The sequence below is a fragment of the Lutra lutra genome, chromosome 11, assembly GCF_902655055.1.
Source record: "Lutra lutra chromosome 11, mLutLut1.2, whole genome shotgun sequence".
Taxonomy (NCBI): domain Eukaryota; kingdom Metazoa; phylum Chordata; class Mammalia; order Carnivora; family Mustelidae; genus Lutra; species Lutra lutra.
In genome coordinates, this window is record NC_062288.1 from 86,756,052 (window position 1) to 86,774,894 (window position 18,843).

Genomic DNA, 18,843 nt, shown 5'->3' on the forward strand with positions numbered 1-18,843 from the left:
TCCATTAGATTCTTCTCCAAGGCACAGGCTGCCATTTCATACCCTTTGCAATAGGTGGCGCTGACGCCCGGCAGGGAGAAGGCGGCTGCACAGGTTGGGTTGGGGGCGACGGGCCGGTGCACGGAGGGGCGACGCTCTAGCCCAGAGCCGGGTATTCAGTGGCTTGGCTGGGCTTCCCTGGGGACTGGGGTCAGGCCCAGTACTTCTGGCCGCAGGAAGCGCATGCGCAACCGTTTTCCCCCAAACATGGAGTGTTGTAGCCCAGGTCTTACCTGAGTCAGGTAAGAGACGGGCGGGGGAGAAGTGACCCTAACCCTCACAGGCCCCCCGAAGAGCGGGTGTGGCCACATTTGGGGAATGTGGATAGTGTGCGTGAAGCACCCACACATCCTGGGGACCAGGCTTGGAGTGATGATAATGGCCCAGGAGGGCGTGACGATATGCTGGGGGGCGTGCAGGACCGCGCTGGGGTTCGTGGGTGGCTGCACGAGGTGTGCACGCCACACGAGGGCCACGTGGGCGAGGTCCTCGGTTGTCATCGCCCAGAACCTTGGGGTCGGACGAGAACACAAAAGTCCCCTAACCCTCGCCCTCAGCATGACTCCCCTTAGTCGGCTTGACCGCCCTCCAGAGAACCGGGACTCGCGTTCCTGGGAGGCTGTACCTTCCCACGCTGGGACAGCCGTAGTGGTCGTGGTCAGGGATGTGGCAGCCATAGGGGCCTCGGCGGGTATGGAGGTGAGGCGACGCGGCCACACGGCGCAGGGAGGGTAGTTTGCCCTGGGAGTTGGAGCCACTCGCGGGGGGTGCCAGGGGAGTGTGGTAGTAACAGGGACTCGGGAGGCAGCGCCGCAGGAGTAGCGTGGGTGGGGGCACTGGAGGGCACGGTGGGGGAGGACAGCTGGAGAAGGTGTGAGGTGAGGATAGCAATCGAGCAAAAGCGAAACACCTGCTTCTGGGTTGACTCATCCAGGCTGGAGGAATAATCTAATGTGGAAAGGAGGTTGTTTACTTATTTATTTTTAAGTGAGTTGTGTACCGTCGTCCTCTCTTCCCCAGGCATCTAGGAAATTGCTTGTCTGTCTGAAAGAAAGTAGCTGTTTTCCTTAGAGGACTGTGGTGAGCATCAGATGAAATAATGTATATGAAAGGCAAAGAGCTATCAAAATGCAAAAGACAAATTTTATTTCGAATCCTCCAACCTATTTATCTTACCTGTGTGAGTGTGTAAGATGTGCTATAGGTACGGATCAGTGGGATAGGGCTGGGTGTGGGATTATGGGACCTGCCCAGTAATGTAGAGGGTGTGTAAAGATACACTGTGGGGCCAAGTGACACTGTAATCAATAGAAACAGCTCTCGGTCACTTAGGTTCATTTTATCTGGTTAATGGATTATTCACCTTTTGCTTCTCTACCACACATCTTTTGAACTTTCTTCAAAGACTTTCACCCAAAAATTAGCCTGAAGAGGAAAACACCAGTCACTTTTGGGATATATTAATTAAATTTGGCTGAGAGGGAGATTTGTGTGATTGTATTGATGATTTCAATTTTTCTTGCCCTCAGCCTGAAACGTCATGTTGTGCAAAGAGTTGTGGGCTGAGGAATCCAGGGAAGACCTAGTTCTGGATTTGACCCTTCAGTAGAGGGGTCACCCTGGCCAAGTTCCAGTACCTCTCTGATCCTTAGTTTCTGTCAGATGGGAAAAGACCTTTAAGGTCATTCATGTATTCTTCAGAGCTTGCATACCTGCCACAGGGTTACCCAGCCCCTCGTGACGGGGAACTTGTCACGTCCCAAAATGGCTGAGCCACTCAGTCTCTCCAGACAGACCTGACTGTTGGAAAATTCTTTATGTTGAATCGACATCTGTTTCTCTACAATTTGCACTCATTGGAGCCATACAGAATAAAATGTCTAATGCTGCTTCCACAAATATTTGAGGACTGCTAACACGTTTCCTTCTTCCACGTACTCCACAAGGCTTCTTTTCTTCCAGCTAAACATGCCCAGTTATTTTAAACAGGGAGGCAGTGTGGGGTAGTGGAAAGAACGCCAGCTTTGGAGCCAGACACATCTGTGTTCAGTTCCCAGTCCTTTACATACTGACACTCAGTGCTCTGAGCTGCTGTATCTTTCTCTGCAAAATGTGGATGAAAATAGTCCTCTCGCTGAGTTATTGTAAGGATTGGGGATAAATTGGTGAAGATTCATGCTTAAAATATGAGAGTGGTTATACCTTCAGTGACATAATTTGCAATGCATTTTTAGGTGATCCCTGAACAAATTCCTGTTTATGTGTCTCTTAAATTGCTTTGTAAAACAGAATAAAATACTTTCTGTGAAGTCTGACTAGCAAAATAGAGTGGGGCTTATTTATTCCCGGTGCTTCTCTAATGACATTCTGCAGTCTACAATGGCATTTTTGGAGCCATATCACATTGGCTCACTGTCCCCTCAAGCCCTAAGTCTCTAACATGTGCTGCTGTTCAGCCAAATTTTTCCCATGTTGAACTTCTTCCATTTATTTGAATCAATAATTATAGATGGCTCTTCAGAGTGGCAGTCCCAGTTCTGTCTCGTCGTCTTCAGAAATATCCTTGTGCTTGTCATAGTATGGGTCTCACACCGTAGAAAAAATACGGTGATCAAACGTGTGGTACCAGCCCCACTGATCTCATCCCGCTGTTGTACAATGAATGCTGAGCTTCCGACACTAATTTTTGCAGAAATCCGAGTTCTTATTATGGGGGACCATCTTAGAATTGGAATGTGACAGGAGTGTCTGATAAGCTGCTGGTTGAGGGAATGCGCTGCACGGCATGTCGGATGTCTGTGGATTGTGGTTTCTGTATCCAAGAACTGAAAGAGTGTACTGAGAGCAAGCTGGAGGCAGATTTTGGATTTATGTATGGTTACATGTTTTCTCAGGCGCTTGGACTATTTTATACCTTAGGCTAGATTCTCCCGGGGTGGAGGAAGCTTCTTTCTGGAAGTAAGGCAGGCACATTTGGGAATTTAGGATTCCACATTTAGAAATTCATTAACCCTCTGGTTCCTGGGGCATTATTGCTAGCATAGTCTCCCTCGACTTTGGAAAAGCAAATTCCCGGCTTTAGCGAAGCCGACCTCTCATAGTATCTTCTGCATTGTTAAGACTCCGTTGGCTCTGCACTGGAGGGTCTTCCAAACAGGAATGTTTTCGTCGCCTAAGCAAGTCTGGGTTTGAAGTCCTCAACCCTTAATTCCTCCTTCTCCAAGGAAGTTTTTTCTAGCCACTCTGTTTCTCTTGAGTACCTGACTTAGAATTCCTGTTGTTTTCAAAAGCTTCCTTGGTCCCCTCTCCATCCCTTCCCCTAGCAGTTTCTCCTATGTGTCCACTTGTTCTAAGGCTCTCAGAATAAGATCCTTTGTAAGCGCCCAGTCGGTTAAATATCAAACTGCCTTCATCTTGGGTGCTGGTATTCCTGGTGTGGTGAGAATGAAAGTATGGAATCCGTGGGACTCATTGACAACAAGTACGGGGGGGAAAAAAAATGCAAAGGTTGTTACTGTTGTCTTAATTAAAATGGGAAAACCTTTACTCTGTTGAGAGGACTGATTAAATTTTGCTAAGTAATTAGTTCAGTCCTTAAAAGGTGGTAGATAGTTAAAATAGGTAATCTTCTACTTTTTAAAGGGAGTAATTTATATTTTGGTAAGTAACCATTTAAGTCCATAAAGGGTTTACATCCATCTGTGGCTTCTCATTTTTTTTAGGACAAATTCCAAACTCTTTAGGATGAAATACTCGTTGTAGCCTAATTTTTTGCCTGCCGGCGCTGGACCCAGAGGACTTGCAGTTTTCCCCAAAGGTTGTGCAGTCCTGCGCCTCGGGTTGCAAATGCCGTCCCCTCTGGTTGGAATGCTCTTTGTCTCTCTGGTAAATGTCTATTCATCATTCAAGACAACCCTCCCCCCCCTCCCCTTAATTACTTCCTCCTCTGTGCGCCCCTCAAATTCTTGTACTTATTCATGCAGTATTTATTAGGGGCCTGCTTTGTGGCTGGCACTGTGGCGGGCTCTGGGGATACAAAAGGTGAATAATACTTGGGCTCGGCCTTTGAGGGCCTTAGATGTTAGGGGGAGGGGGCCAACCTGTCACAGAATGTTGCCAGGAAATTAAAGAAAAAATTTAAGCGGCGTCAGTTCTTATCCGTCTTCCCCACCGGATGGTCAGCATCTTGTTCTGGGGCAGGGGCCATTTCTCATTCGTCTTTGTATCCCCGGCTCTTAGCGTTCCTTTCACGACCTTGTTCATCGGACACCAGAAGTGTACCCTGGATTGCGCCACACATTTTGATGACAGCTCATAAGTGGTGGTTTCTCCTGTGTCTGGTTGGTGGCCCTTACCTCCCAGTGCAATGTTAGGTGCTGGGCGTCCTTGGGTGGGCTCAGCTGGACTGGTCTTTTGCGATTCATGCTTGCCTGCGCTCTGGGCTGCGGAATGGCCCGGGCTGGCGGGTGTGAGTGGAAGGAGAGGCCTGCAGCGCCCCCGCTGGAGGGAGCCGGCACTGCTTGGGCTGCCTGGCTCGCTTGCATCCCGCGCGCGCGTTCATCAGTTTAAGTTTATAGCCAGAAAATGAACGTAGACACTGTGATTCTCTCTACTTTTCTTTTCAAAGGCGTAATATATGCCTTTTAAAGGATTATAGATGAAGAAGACAATTCCTTCCCTCTTTCCTGTACCTCTGGGGCCCTTGCATTGTGATTCAATCGTACATCTAAAAAAGGGGGAATTTTAGTCTCATAATTGTGAATATCATTATTTCTGGCCCGATACGCGCGAGAGGGCTGCGGCGGGGCTCTGGCATGCGGGCCACGTAGTGCTGCTGCAAAGGAGACGTGCCTGGCGCCGTGGTCATGGCCGTGGTTGAGAGGGAGAATCCAGACTTTTCCCCAAGTTTTGCCCTTCTTGCTTCCTAGCCACTGTACCCCGAATCAGCCGATGAGATTGGTAGTAGCCCCAGCAGAGCTTATCGTTCCCTAGCCATTTGGCTGGACATAGGTTCCATAGGTAGGGACCTAAGAGGTGTTGGGCACTTGAGGACCGCTGCTTTGGACTGGGTACTCGCCTAGTTCAGAACCCATGCCTCGGGCGTGGTGCAGACTGAGAGCAGGTAACCACATTTGGCCGCTCTGAGCCCCTGCACCTGAGGTCGAGTGGCCACCTCTGGGGTTGGGGGGGACTGTGGGTGGTGGTGTGTGGTTGGGGTGTGTGTTGGGATTTTGGGATCTGTGGTCTTTTCCTGCAGTGTTAACTCAGCAGAGGAGAATTTCTGCTGCAGAACCCAGAGCTCAGGGTTGGGGGGGGCCTGTGAGAAAGCAGTGGGGTGCTGGCGGGGGTCGACAACTCTAAAGGTGCCCCCTAGAGGTGCTGCTGTGAGAAGGATGCTCCGTCCCTGCTGTGGCGGCGGGGCCGCGGGGAGGGGCGGTGGCTGTGGCGGGAGGGGCACTGCGGCGCGGTGGGCGGGCCAGGGGCGGAGCGCGGGTGGGCTCTAAAAGTCGGTGCCCACTCGCTCGGCACTGCCGCGGCAACCAGCACATCTTGGTGCTTCCTCTGCGGCAGCCGCACCTCGCGCAGTGCCGCAGCGCACGCCCGGGTGGCTGCTCGCTGCTTGCCGCGGCCGCTGCCGCCCTCGCAGGCTGTAGGCTGTGCCCGGCTGCCGGCCGGCCTGCCCTGCTGCGGGAGCTGCGGCACGCGGTGCTCCAAACCCGTGTGCCGGGCGGCATGGGATAAGACGCGGCCATGGTACGCCGAGATCGCCTCCGCAGGTGGGTGCGTGCGGCAGGCGCGAGGGGGTGTGGCTGGCTCCAAGCCGCCGTCCTGGGAGAGGGTGGGTGCAGGCTAGCTGGTGGGGACTCTGTGTGTCCGTGCCAGGGCTGCCGGACCGCGACTCCCGCAGTGGAGGGAAAACCCCCATCCGGGGTGTGCGGTGGAGGGGAGCACCTGCCTGCCCTCTGAGCCCTATCTGCTTACTTGGGAGGGGATGTCACTCTTGCACGCAGTAGAATATTGAGCTGGAGATCTCCCAGATTTGATATTTCTGTACCCTGGTATCGCTCTGATGCGACTTAGGATTTTTAGACCCCTGTGTCGCCATGGCGCAATTTAGGATTTTTAGACCCTGGTATCGTCCTAGCACACTTCAAGATTTCTAGATCATGGCTTCACCCTGGCGCGACTTAGGATTTCTAGACCGCGGCGTTGCCCTAGTGCGATTTAAGATTTTTAGACCCCATCTTCTCCTTGGCACAGTTTGGGATTTTTAGACCCCGGCATCTCCCCGCCACGATTTAGGATTTCTAGATTTTGATACCGCTTAGATGCGATTTAGGATTTTAGACCCGGCATCGCTCAGGCGCGATTTAGAATTTCTAGACCCTGGTGACGCTTTGGTGTGATTTAAGATTTTTAGACCCCGGCATTTCCCTGGCGTGATTTTGGGTTTCTAGACCCCCGCTTGGCACGGTTTAGAATTTCGAGACCCTGGTATTGCTGTGGCGCAATTTAAGATTTGTAGACGCCGGTATCGCTGTGGCGCGATTTAGGATTTGAAGACCCTGGTATCGCTGTGGCGTGAGTTACTGCATAGGTGTGACTAGAACTTGCAGTACCATATCTCCGAGGCGTAAGTATTTTTCAGATTTCGGTAATGAGACGCTAAGTGAGAATGATGATGTGATCAAACTATCATAATGTTACACGTGAATTGTTTGCATTGATTTACAAAGTAGTTCACAGCCTCACCCGATGCTGGAAGGTGGCAGGTTTGGTGGTATTAAATGTATTTTTTCCTCTTTACAAGACGAAGAAGTCAAGGCTTGGAAGGGTTGATTAATTTCCAGAACATTTGTTACTTGGGTTTGCTGAATTAATAGTCTTGACTTGTGGCTCGTCAAGTAATGGAGATTTTGGTCAAAAAATGATTAATCCCTTTCGGCTACTGACTACCAGATTGCTTCCCTACTAAAAATCCCAAAATGTCATTAGGGACATTTTTACCGAGTAATTAAACTAGAAAACGGCTTCCTGAAAGGTTGCCTCTTTTCTTTAGTAGAGTGAAAGAGAAGGAAGGTATAGAGGGTGGGGGTGTCCAGGAGTGGAAAATGCACAGTCGTTGCCCACCCCACCCTCCGCTCCCCCCCCCACTTCCCTCCCCACCCTCCATCCCCCCAACTCCCCCCCGCCCTTGCGGGGAGCCTCCTTCTGCCGGCTCCTCTCGTAGCCCCTCCCTGGCTCTCTGCTGAGTCATTGCAGATATTCCTCCGCTGGAACCCCTGAATGAATGAGAGGAAAAGCGGGGGTGGGGGGGGTTGGGGAAGGAGTGATGAAATGTGAACGTGCAAATGTAGGAGCTGAAGTACAGGACAGATGATAGCTAATGATATCCAAACCTGATACTTTTTGTTATCTCATTTTTCAAGTAGATACTGGGATGTAGCCTGCTACTATTGTGGGGTAAAAATGGTGATATGATGATGTTTGGGGGGTATTTTAGGGAATCATTTGTAATATTAACTTGAAAGATACAACCAAATCATTGGGTGTGTTTTCTGGACAGCTGCTTTGGAGGAAGGGGAAAAAAAAAAAAAAAGACTGCCCTGGTGATGCCAAAAAAATAGGCAGTTCGGCTCAGAGTCTTTAAGGCACTGGTGATTTGGCCCCTGTGGGACCACAGCCTTACTTGTTTTAGAGTTTAAAAAAAAATTTTTTTTTTTTTTTTTATTAGTTTGTGATGGATAGAGATTGTGGCCAGATCACAGGCAAGATGGTGGAAGGGTGTGTACACACACACAGCCACTTCTGCCATGGCTGTAACAATTCATTTCCCTGATTTATGGCTAGATTTTCATTTTAGAAGGTGTTTCCATTCTGGTTATTTTAGAGAACTTCCATTGTATTGATAATTCTTTCCCTGGTGACTATGGGACTATTAGCAGTCAATCTAGAAACAGAGGGAACTGTCTCTAATTCCTGTTGAGCACTCCTCATTGTGGATAGACTGACTTAGAAGTCCTGGGCATGAGAAGGTTGGGTATGCAAACCAGTGCTTTCCTTCCAAAGGCAAAAGCAATTTTCAGATGTTGGATATGAGCTCTGACTCATTTTTTTGAGGGGTTTGCAGCGTGGGGGGGGTACCAGTCCTAACAAATTAAATAAATGGGAGCTACCTCAGAGTCTAAGAAAAGCAGAAATATAACCTGCTGCCCTGACCTCTCAAGAGATTAGATATTGTGGGTCATGACAAAGCTGCTTATGGTGAAATACACCGCGTACCTCGCTTCCTGCAGACTGTTCACCTGGAGCAGTTTCTCAGCACAGACCCAGGGAGTAGTACCAAGTGGGGCTTCGCTGGGGTCAGAGAGTTGATAAATACTAAAAAATCAAAAATGGCTCTGTTTAAGGACATGTAATGCTATTTTAAACATTAGTGGAAAACTACATATGTGTATCTATATATATTTAACATTTTACTTGAGGGGGGTGCTGGTGGGTGGGTGATAGAGCTTTTAGAATAAATAGGAAGAAAATCTTTCCTGGGGAAGCTTTGATAAAAGCCAACAAAAAGGTGCAGAGTACTTAACTTCCTTTTGCTTTACGTAAAAACCTCTTCAGGTTTTAGGAAAAGCACAGTGCGGGGGGGGGGGGGGTGCCAAGGGATTAAAGTGGGAAGGAGAGGGGGAAGATGATGTATTAAAATAATATATTTTTTCCTTAAAATTAGAATGGTGAGCAGGTATGGTGACTGCATTGCAGGGAGAGGTGTGCTTACATTCTTGGTAAACTTTCTGCCATGGCATGGGACAGAAATTTCCCACCCCATCTTACCAATTTGGGGCTTGTCAAAGCATGTACAGCATCATCTGACTGCTTACCCCAGGTCTCTGATTGTCTTACAGGATGAGGGAGTGGTGGGTTCAGGTGGGGCTGTTGGCCGTCCCCCTGCTGGCGGCCTATCTGCATATCCCCCCTCCCCAGCTTTCTCCGGCTCTTCACTCCTGGAAGTCCTCGGGCAAATTTTTCACCTACAAGGGACTGCGCATCTTCTACCAAGGTAAGAAGAGGACTGTTGGAGCACCCTGCGTGTATCATAGGTTCCATGAGTCCCACTGAGGTACTCACTTTGTTTCTGTTGGTCTCGTTGCCACTCAAGGGAGGGAGGGGGGAAGAATCCCCCTTTTCTATGTAGTGTGCTTGAAGGAATCGGTTAGTTCCCCTTAAAAACTCCATAGCAGGGAAAGTCAAATGAAACTGTTAGGGGTAGCTGGGTGGGAGCAATGGAATTGAGATTCCGGTATCTGTAGAACTGACTTTTCAGTATAATTTTCTCTTCATAGCCTCATTTGTATTGATAGATAGCGGTTTTCTCTTTTGAGCGCCCCTAGTGTTCAAGGGCTAGCCCTACTGCTCATTCTGTTTCCCTCCATCCCTGATTTCATTTTATTGTTTTCTATAAAGTGTATTTATTATATGCATAACTAAATGTGATTTTAAGCCTTATACCTTTGTATAGATTAACTTGCTAATGATAATTATTATAACTGCTACTTATCAAGTAATTACCATATGTTAGTCATTGAATTATGTATTCAACCTTTGTTATTATCTTTAAGATTAAATATCTTTACTTCAACAGTACTTGAAGATGGGTGCCGTTAACCCCATCTTATAGGTAAAGAAACTGAAACGAGACTGGAAAAGATATCTTTTGGGCGGGGGTCAAGAGCAATAACGAAAAATGTTTGTCATAAACCGTTTTTCATTATTGCTCCTGACCTCCTCTCATTTGCTATATTCAACTAAGTAAGTATTTACTTTTCTTTATATTGGTCATTTAGTTGTTTCTAGTTTTTTGATGTTTTAAATAGTTAATGTTGAAGGGACATCTTCGTGTATATGTTAATTTGTTCCATAAATTTTCAAACTACATTATTTGTCAATGGAATGATTTTATTTGCATGGATTCTCAAGAATAACGATATTTTAAAATTGGTTCCAATTAAATTATTTTTGCAAACCTTACCAAATCCCATCCCACTGCAGGATGTATGAATGTGCCACTTTTAATCTAATGCTACAAGCAAGGCATTTTACTCTTTAAATGTTTAGCTAATTTAAAATATATTTCTGCATTAAAAAATGTCCAAGTCTATACTGCTTAATCCTTTGCTTGTTAGAATTGTTAATAGTTTGAGCATTATGCTTTTGATACTGGATTGGCTCTCCCCTGGAAGAAATAAAGGTGCTGGACAAACAGGATAAACTAAGATGTCCACTAGGTTGAGGAAGTGTTGCTATATTTTGGAAACTTTTTGCGAGGCCCTTAATGATAAGGTACAAAGAATCTGTAGTGTTTTTGTTGTCATTGTATACATTTAACTTCGCAAGGTTACTTTTTACTGTGAAAAACAACTTACATATTGATAATACAGAAAAAAGGAAAAAATGGAGAAATACTTAAAAAAAATTGGTGAAATGAAGCAGACTGCCTTCCAGCATTTTCATATAAAGTGTGTTATTTACAAGTTTTTAAGATACAAAAGAAAATGATCCAATGCCTATTTTTACCTAAAGCAGTAAGCTTCTGTTTTAAAAAGGAATTTGTTTTTATTTCATTAATTTAGTCAGGGTTTCTTGTCCCTTATACTAGCTTACTTAGAGTTTAATATTTTCAAGGTTATTTTTATAGGCAGTCAGCCTAACTGATTTCTTTCCTTATTCCCAGACTCTGTGGGTGTGGTTGGAAGTCCTGAGATAGTTGTGCTTTTACATGGCTTTCCAACGTCCAGCTATGATTGGTACAAGGTAATGAAATCAGATTTCTAGATCCTACTGTCTTTAAAAATCCAAAATCAAGGATTTTGTTTTCAGCACTGGAATGTTCTTCTGTATTTGAATTGCCTAATAAAATAGGATCAAGTGTAGAACTGTTTCTCATTTACTGTAAGGGAGTAAAAACTCTGGTGATCTGAGAAGGATCATTGCCAAGTTAAAAATGCTGGAGATTTCCCCTCAGTGGAGATTAGGAATAAATGAAGAGGATCATCTGTGGGCCTGTGGTACTTGCATGAGATTTTCCCTTTATCAAAGTCCGTTTGCTAAGCCAAGATAGGAATGAAATTCCTGTGCTGTAGGCCGGAGGAGAGGAGGCGCAGGATCACAGAAGCCAGATCATCTCTTTCTTTCTTGTAGATTTGGGAAGGTCTGACCCTGAGGTTTCATCGAGTGATCGCGCTTGATTTCTTGGGCTTTGGCTTCAGTGACAAACCAGTAAGCAGCATCTGGATGGGACCAGTGTTGGGTGTGGGAGGGGGTGGATGAGGACAGCGGGTCCGGCTGGCAGAGGGCTCTGCACTCATGACTTCCTTCTGTATGTCTGGGCTGCCTTCTCCTTAGAGACCACATCACTACTCCATATTTGAGCAGGCCAGCATCGTGGAGGCACTTCTGCGGCACCTCGGGCTCCAGAACCGCAGGATCAACCTTCTGTCTCATGATTACGGAGACATCGTTGCTCAGGAGCTGCTCTATAGGTCAGTGAGGTCATAGACTTCTGCACCATTCACGGGTCTCACTGGCTTGAGATGCTGGGAGAAGTTTCATTCTAGCCCTTTTCCCTCTTGGGAGTTTGTCTTCAGCTGCTGGATTGGTGTTATGTCCACTCAGCTGTGTTTCCCTCACCTGTTCTAGGTTCAAGCAGAATCGATCCGGTCGGCTTACCATAAAGAGTCTCTGTCTGTCAAATGGAGGTAATTGCCGTGATGGTGGATGGAAAGTGAGGTGTAGCCGAGAAGGACCACAGGAAGATACCACCTCGATGTCTAAATGGGAATCTGATGAGACTGCAGGCAGACACAATTAAACCAGAGGCCCTTGACCTTTTTGTGCCGTGAACTACTTAGGTGGCCTAATGAGATTTATTTCCCCCTTCTCAAAATAACGTTTTTAAATACAGAAAATAAAATGAATAGGATTATAAAGGAAATGGATCGTATCAACATACAGTTCATAAAAAGCCGTGTTACAGAGCTAAGGGCTTCTTTGTAAAAGCATCGCTTAGCAAGGTCGACGGGGCGGTCCAGCGAGCACCACGCTTGGGAGGGAGGCGGGCCGGTGACGTTTGGCACTATCTGCAGCAGCCGCACTGGATCAGCAAACAGTCGTGATGAGGCCGCAGGGGCTTCTGATACTCCTGTGGTTTGCTGCAGAAACTTAATTGGTGGCAGTGCCAGGTTTTAGGTAGAAATTAGTGAGCCTCTGATTAGACCTTTAGGAGGGATTTCTTTTTCTTTGTGTGCTATGGTGCATAGCGTATAAATCCATGAATAATGCACATGTCTCCTGAATACCGTAAGGGCAGATTGGGGCAGGAGTCTCTCCCTTTATCAGCAGTGCTCAGGGCCTTCTCCCATTGACTCCAGAGAAAAATGGAAAAGGAAAAACTCTCGTTTCTCCCCCCACCTCCCCATCCTGCCCAGGGACCTGCAGTCCCTGAAAAAAAATCATTGGTTTCTTTTGCAGCCCAAACCATTAACAATACTGGGTGCCCTGAGGAATGGTTAGAAAGGCCAGGGGGAATTAAGGTTTAGTCATCAGCATTATGGACGGGCACGGACATTATCTTTCCCGTTTCTCTACTCTGATAGCGGGGAAAGTGGTCACAGTGGGACAGAATTTGACCTATTAAACAGAATTCCTTGGGGAAGTAATTAGATGACAGAACTAAGTTTTACTGGTAATCCTGTTTCTGGCAGTGATGACCCCAAAGGTGACAGGAAATAGGGAGGATAGTCTCCAGTAATGGACCCATGTTTGGCCTAAGGTTGTTGGTAAATGACTAACATTAAGTCTCTTTTTCTCCTACAGGTATATTTCCTGAGACTCACCGTCCTCTCCTTCTCCAAAAGGTTGGCTACTCCAGTCACAAAATCTTTAGTTTTTAAGATTTATACCAACATAAATCATGCTAGGACCTACATAAGGGCCATGCCTGCTGTAATGGGCCATAGTGAAAATGCTCTCCTCAGGAATTTACATTAATAAAGGTAGTTTTTTCCTTCTTAGGCTGATAAAACCTAAGCGGCCTCTAGGTAAAGCCTCATTTCTGAGAGTAAGAAATCATCAGATACTTAGAGAAATACAGCTGTCTAGAGATCTGTGTCATTAGCAAGGTGGCTGAACAGATCAGACCCTAAAGTTGAATACATCAGTTAGAAGGCTTAGGGATTTAGTGTAGAAATGTAATCTTAAAGGGAATTACAAATAGGTTTTGTCTTTGTGAGATAATGGGTAGGCAAAACAAAACCAATAAATAAAAACCAAAAAGGCCAATAAACAAACATTTCAGTAGCAGGACATTTGACTAAAGTCCTTTTTTAGTTCCTAATATAAAACTTTTGTTCTGGTTAGTGGTTTTCTTTCTCTAACATCTTTACTTCTTCACCTACAGCTTCTCAAAGATGGAGGTGTGTTATCACCCATTCTCACTCGATTGATGAACTTCTTTGTTTTCTCCCGAGGGTAAGTCATTGTCAGAGATTGATTCGCTATAGCCTGGGAACAGTGTAGTGAAAAGTTGCCATTAAAATTCTGGGCCAAATCCTAGGGTTTGATACTTTAAAACAAAGATGTTGGCCACTTGCCAGGGAAGTAGTAGAAGGAATTCATAAATCAGTTCAGGGTCAGACTGTGTGACCTGTGAGGTTCCAGTCATATTTGACATTCTGGATTCTTCTCACATGTGTCTTGCTGCTCTCTCGGGCTCTTTCAGTCTCACCCCAGTCTTCGGGCCGTACACCCGCCCCTCTGAGAGTGAGCTGTGGGACATGTGGGCAGGGATTCGCAACAACGACGGGAACTTAGTAATCGACAGGTAAGAATAACACTTCGCTTTGGTTTCCAGGGAAGCTCTTTTTTGGGAGGAAGTGGGGGAAAGGTGGAGTATTGCTTGTTTTGTTCCTTGCTGGCTTATTCCCTCTCTCTCACCTGTGAGGCAAACCAAGAAGTCACGCACTGTTCTAAGAAGAAAGAAATTGAAAATAGCGAGTGAGCCATCTGCGTAAGCCATGTGGCACACAACGTTTAGATAAACAGCTTTAAATTCTAATGCTCATTCAGTTTCTAACTGGCCGATGGACTTTGGAACATCCTACTTTGGGCTTTTTGTGAATATTAAATGCCTCAAGATGTCTAATCGTGGTCGTGAAAGGAGCCTAGTCACCTCTTAAAAATGCATGTCTCTTTCTTTTTCGTGTCTTTTCCGTAGCAACAGGGACTAAGGAGGACAGCTCTCAGTCTTGCACAAAGAATGCTCTCGACTTGGTCCAAATGAGAATGTAGCAGCTTTCGTTTTAGGATGCCTTTGCATTCCTGTAACACTAAAGATTTCTTGTTCTCCTCTTGCTGACTTGGCTGTCCTATAGTCTCTTACAGTACATCAACCAGAGGAAGAAGTTTAGAAGACGCTGGGTGGGAGCTCTTGCTTCTGTAACTATTCCCAGTGAGTAAATCTCTACCTTACATCTTGTTGGGACTGAGGGACCATAGGGTGAAAGTAATTGCCAGATTTAGCAAATAAAAATATGAGACACACAGCTGAATTTGAATTTCAGATAAACAACAAATACTTTTTTAGAATAAGTACGTGCTTTGCAATATTTTGACATATTTATACTTAAAAAAATCATTACTTAAATGAGATTCAAATTTAACTGGGCATCTTTTATTTAATCTAGCAGCCCTATTCTGCAAATCTGGACACGTGTTGTAGAGGGAAGTATCTGAAACAGAGCTGCCAGGGTAGCTGGGATCAGTGTCAGGAGTGGGAGTGGGACTGGCTGTCGCGTGGTGCGGTGGCCATGGCTGCCATGTTACGGGCTAAACTGCTGGGTGGGACAGAAAGCGGTTTATATGACTAATCAAGAGGCTGTAGGTGGTTTCTGCTCATTTGTCTCTTTAATCTTACAGATTTAAAAAGAAAAAATCAGTGCAGTGTCTCAGACATAGTAGTGCTCCAGAAATTAGTGGCTGATTTAAAATGTCAGTGGTCAGTTGTAACTGGAGAGAGACCTAAATGATGACAGTATCCTGGATTTATAGGAAGAGAATATGGAGAATGAGACTTAGTCCTTTGGGTTCAGGCACAGAGGAGCTGGAGGGGAGGGAATGAGTGTCTGTATATAGGAGAACTGTCCCAAATGGACTGTTGGCTTATTCCCAGAAGCTCTTATAACCTTCTTCTTGAAAGAAGCTGGGTTTTCTAGCACAAATCAGTGGGACTACCTCAAACTAAGAAAGCTCTTTACAGCCAAAGAAACCATCAACAAATGGGAAAAATATTTGCAAACCATACATCTGATAAGGCGTTAATGTCCAAAATATAGGAAGAATTCATATACTCAATAGCAAAAAAAACCCAAGCCAATTAAAAACTGGGCAAAGGCCATGCATAGATATTTACTGCAAAGAAGATACAGGAAAGGAAAAAAGTTCAACATCACTGACCCTTAGGGAAATGCAAATTAAAACCACAACGAGATATCACCTTACACCTGTTAGAATGGCTGTCCTCAAAAGACAAGAGATAAGTTTTGGTGTAAATGTGGAGAAAAGAGAACCCTTGGTACCCTGGTGGTGGGACTATAAATGGGTATGGCCGCAATGAAAACCGGTATGGAGGATTCTCAAAAAATTAAAAATAGAACAACCATATGATCCAGTGTCTCCATTTCTGGGACTATATCCAAAGGAAGGGAAAACACTAACCTGAAAAGATGTCCGCACCCCCTTGTTCATAGCATTGTTTATGATAGCCAAGACATGGAAACAGCCTAGGTGTCCATCAGTCAATGAATGGATAAAAAAGCTGTGAGAGAGAGAGAGAGAGAGACACACACACACACACACACACACACACACACACACACGTTGCAGTGGAATATTATTCAACCACAAAAAGGCAGTCTTACCATTTGTGACAATATGGATGGACCCACAAGGCATTATGCTAAGTGAGATAAGTCAGAGAGAAAAACAAATACCATATGATCTCACTTCTGTGTGGGATCTAAAAAACCCCACTCAACTCAGAGGAAAAGAGATTAGATTTGTGGTTACCAGGGGTCGGGGGAGAGGGAAAGAACGTAGTCAAAATTCACAGCCCCGTACTTACAGGTACTGGGGATGTGATGGACAACATGACCACTACAGCTAACAAGTTGAGAGAGTAGATCCTAAGAGTTCTCAGCACAAGAATTTTTTTTCTTTCTGTTGGGTGGTAATCATTTCACAATATACATAAACCAAACCGTCATACTGTATACTTTAAACTTACATATAGTGATATATGGCAATTATTTCTAATAAGACTGGAAAAAATATTTTTTGAGGGTAGGAGAATAGATGTGAGAGCTTTAGTAATTCATTCCTTTTCTCTTTCCTAGTTCATTTTATCTATGGGCCACTGGATCCTGTAAATCCCTATCCAGAGTTTTTGGAGCTGTACAGGTGAGTCTCCCTCAGGGGTCTTTGCTTTGTTCCTCATGGTGACAGTGGTGAACAGGATAGCCACTGTTTCTGCCCTTGCTGGCTGTTCATCCAGGAAACATGTTATAAAAGGATGAATTGGGAAATCTTACTTTCTTACATTCAGAAATGTAAAGATACATGTTGTCTTGATTTACACAGCATGTTTTCACTGTCATGGTTACTACATATTCGTAGGTGTACAGGTAAGAAAAAGCTATCATGTGAACCAAGGAGTGGAAGTAGATCTATTTTAAGAAATGTTTGCTTTAGTCTGATCATAAAGCTAACTCCTCCACCTCAGCTCAGCAGACCACAAGGAGAGATTGAGAAGAGTGCACTGTGGAAAAGTGCCTTCTCATCGGTTGTTAGTTTCTCTAGGTACTTACTCAGAAGGTGTTGGAATACGAAATCTTGACTGTGTCACATTAAGACCATCCCATACCTTCACGTGGCCTAGCAGAAACAACCCAGTAGTAAATAGTGTGCATTTAATTTTAAGCAAAATGCCCTCCCCTCATCTCCTCCCAGGGTTAAGGAAGGTCTGTTATCTTTATTTGGGCAGTGAGTTGCTGAGTGGCCCACTTGTTTAATGCCTCATGCTTCTCTAAGGAGCTGGAAGGTCCTCCTGCTTGGGCAGGTGTTGCAAAGTGTTAATGCTCAGTTTGTTGTCTGTTGGATTATGAACATTTAAGAACGAGTCTGTTTATGTCATAAATAGAATTGGCAAGTTTATCTGCCTAAGATACAGTTCCAAAGTAGAAGGTGAATAAGCTCTTTGTTGGTTCCTTCCAGTGTGGTATGTCCGCAAGGGCCTTTACCGGGGCTGCCCACTGGCTTGCATCCGTCCCCTCCTTCCAGCCTCAAGTTCACCTCCATGCTGTTCTCTTCCACTAGGAAAACGCTGCCGCGGTCCACAGTGTCGATTCTGGATGACCACATTAGCCACTATCCACAGCTAGAGGATCCCATGGGCTTCTTGAATGCATATATGGGCTTCATCAACTCCTTCTGAGCTGGAAAGAGTAGCTTCCCTGTATTACCCCCACCCCCAACCCACTCCCTTATCTGTTGTGTATTCCACTTAGGAAGAAATGCCCAAAAGAGGTCTTGGCCACCAAACACTATTCTCTCACAAAAGTCCACCTGATGCACATTGGTGATCAGCATATAGTCAAAAGCCCACAGAAGCTCCGGCTAAGGATGGCCCTAACAGTCCACCTCCTGTTCTTTTCACATCTGAGCGAGTGTATGGACTTGCCTTTGCGCTATTAGGAATTTCTTCAAAGTCTTTTTAGCACTTCCGTGGACTTTTCTGAAATATCTAGAAATGCTCATTTCGGGCCCATCCTTGACCGGAGTCCTATGGTAAAGACAGAGGAGAGGGTGTCTCCTGACTTGTCCTTGAACGGTTTTAAGGGCACATGCGTTCTTAAGTTCTCTCAGCAACACAGCTTCAAGTGAGAGTGAGTCTCCCTTGTCATAACTTGGGATTTCGTTTCATCGGCTGCTTTTAATAATAGACATTTTGTTTGAAATAGGGTTTGGTTTGAATAACGCAGTATTCTAAGTATACTTTAAGACTACGATTTACCTACATGTATTATATGTATTTTCTAAGGATACTAAACCAGCAGATACTCTGGCAGAGGAGTGAACCTTATTAAATAGGTTTAATTTCTGAATACATTGAAGTAAATCCAGACTATTTACAGAAGTTCCTAAAATCACAGGATACTAAGGACCAGTAGCATCTGTGCCAGAGATGTACTGTTATTAGCTAATTCTGACAGCGAATAACAGTCTGACTCTTCATACCTCAGTGCTTTGAGGCATGTCCCTCCTGAGCTGGAGGGGAGGGGATCGTTGTATAGTCCAGGTTACCGAACCGAACATACAGAGATTCCTTTTCTGATGACTGCTTAACTTAACTTCTCATTGGTTGTCTCAGAGAGACTTCCTCTTGTAGCTCAGTAATTCCTGTACTTTCCACACAGGAAAGTTCCAGAAACTTTAAGAACAAATTCTGAAAGACCTATGAGCAAATGGTGCTGAAATTTTTTTTAAGCCACAGCTTCACTGTCTTAGTCGAAACAGAAGAATTAAGTGATTATATTTTAGATTTTTTTTTTATTAGCAACTTCAAGTATAACAACTGAAACTGGAATAAGTGTTTATTTTCTATTAATAAAAATGAATTTTGACAAAAGTGGACTCTCGCTTCCCCTCCCCCGCCACCCCTCTGGGATAAAAGCTTTCCAACATTGTCAGGAG

At 45.2% G+C, this 18,843-nt stretch overlaps 1 protein-coding gene across 2 annotated transcripts; it reads left to right on the forward strand.

Annotated features, from left to right (window-relative positions):
- Window positions 1–222: 222 nt before the first annotated feature.
- Window positions 223–18,778, forward strand: MEST (mesoderm specific transcript). Of its 2 annotated transcripts, none has more exons than XM_047695715.1 (12): window positions 223–281; window positions 8,946–9,100; window positions 10,772–10,851; window positions 11,239–11,316; window positions 11,443–11,579; window positions 11,737–11,795; window positions 12,913–12,953; window positions 13,496–13,566; window positions 13,817–13,918; window positions 14,469–14,545; window positions 16,488–16,551; window positions 17,467–18,778. In XM_047695715.1, the coding sequence occupies exons 2-12, from the start codon at window positions 8,947–8,949 to the stop codon at window positions 17,582–17,584; spliced, it is 981 nt and encodes a 326-aa protein (XP_047551671.1). In that variant the 5' UTR covers window positions 223–281; window position 8,946; the 3' UTR covers window positions 17,585–18,778. The 2 variants fall into 2 exon arrangements, with proteins under 2 accessions (XP_047551671.1, XP_047551670.1); XM_047695714.1 differs by lacking the exon at window positions 223–281 and adding an exon at window positions 5,556–5,816.
- Window positions 18,779–18,843: the final 65 nt, after the last annotated feature.

Excerpts from the sequence above, each read along its gene's own strand:
- MEST (XM_047695714.1), top strand. The coding sequence starts at position 5,791 with ATGGTACGCCGAGATCGCCTCCGCAG. Across the intron at positions 9,101-10,771 it reads ACTGCGCATCTTCTACCAAG|ACTCTGTGGGTGTGGTTGGA; the intron begins GTAAGAAGAGGA and ends CCTTATTCCCAG. Across the intron at positions 16,552-17,466 it reads GAGTTTTTGGAGCTGTACAG|GAAAACGCTGCCGCGGTCCA; the intron begins GTGAGTCTCCCT and ends CTCTTCCACTAG.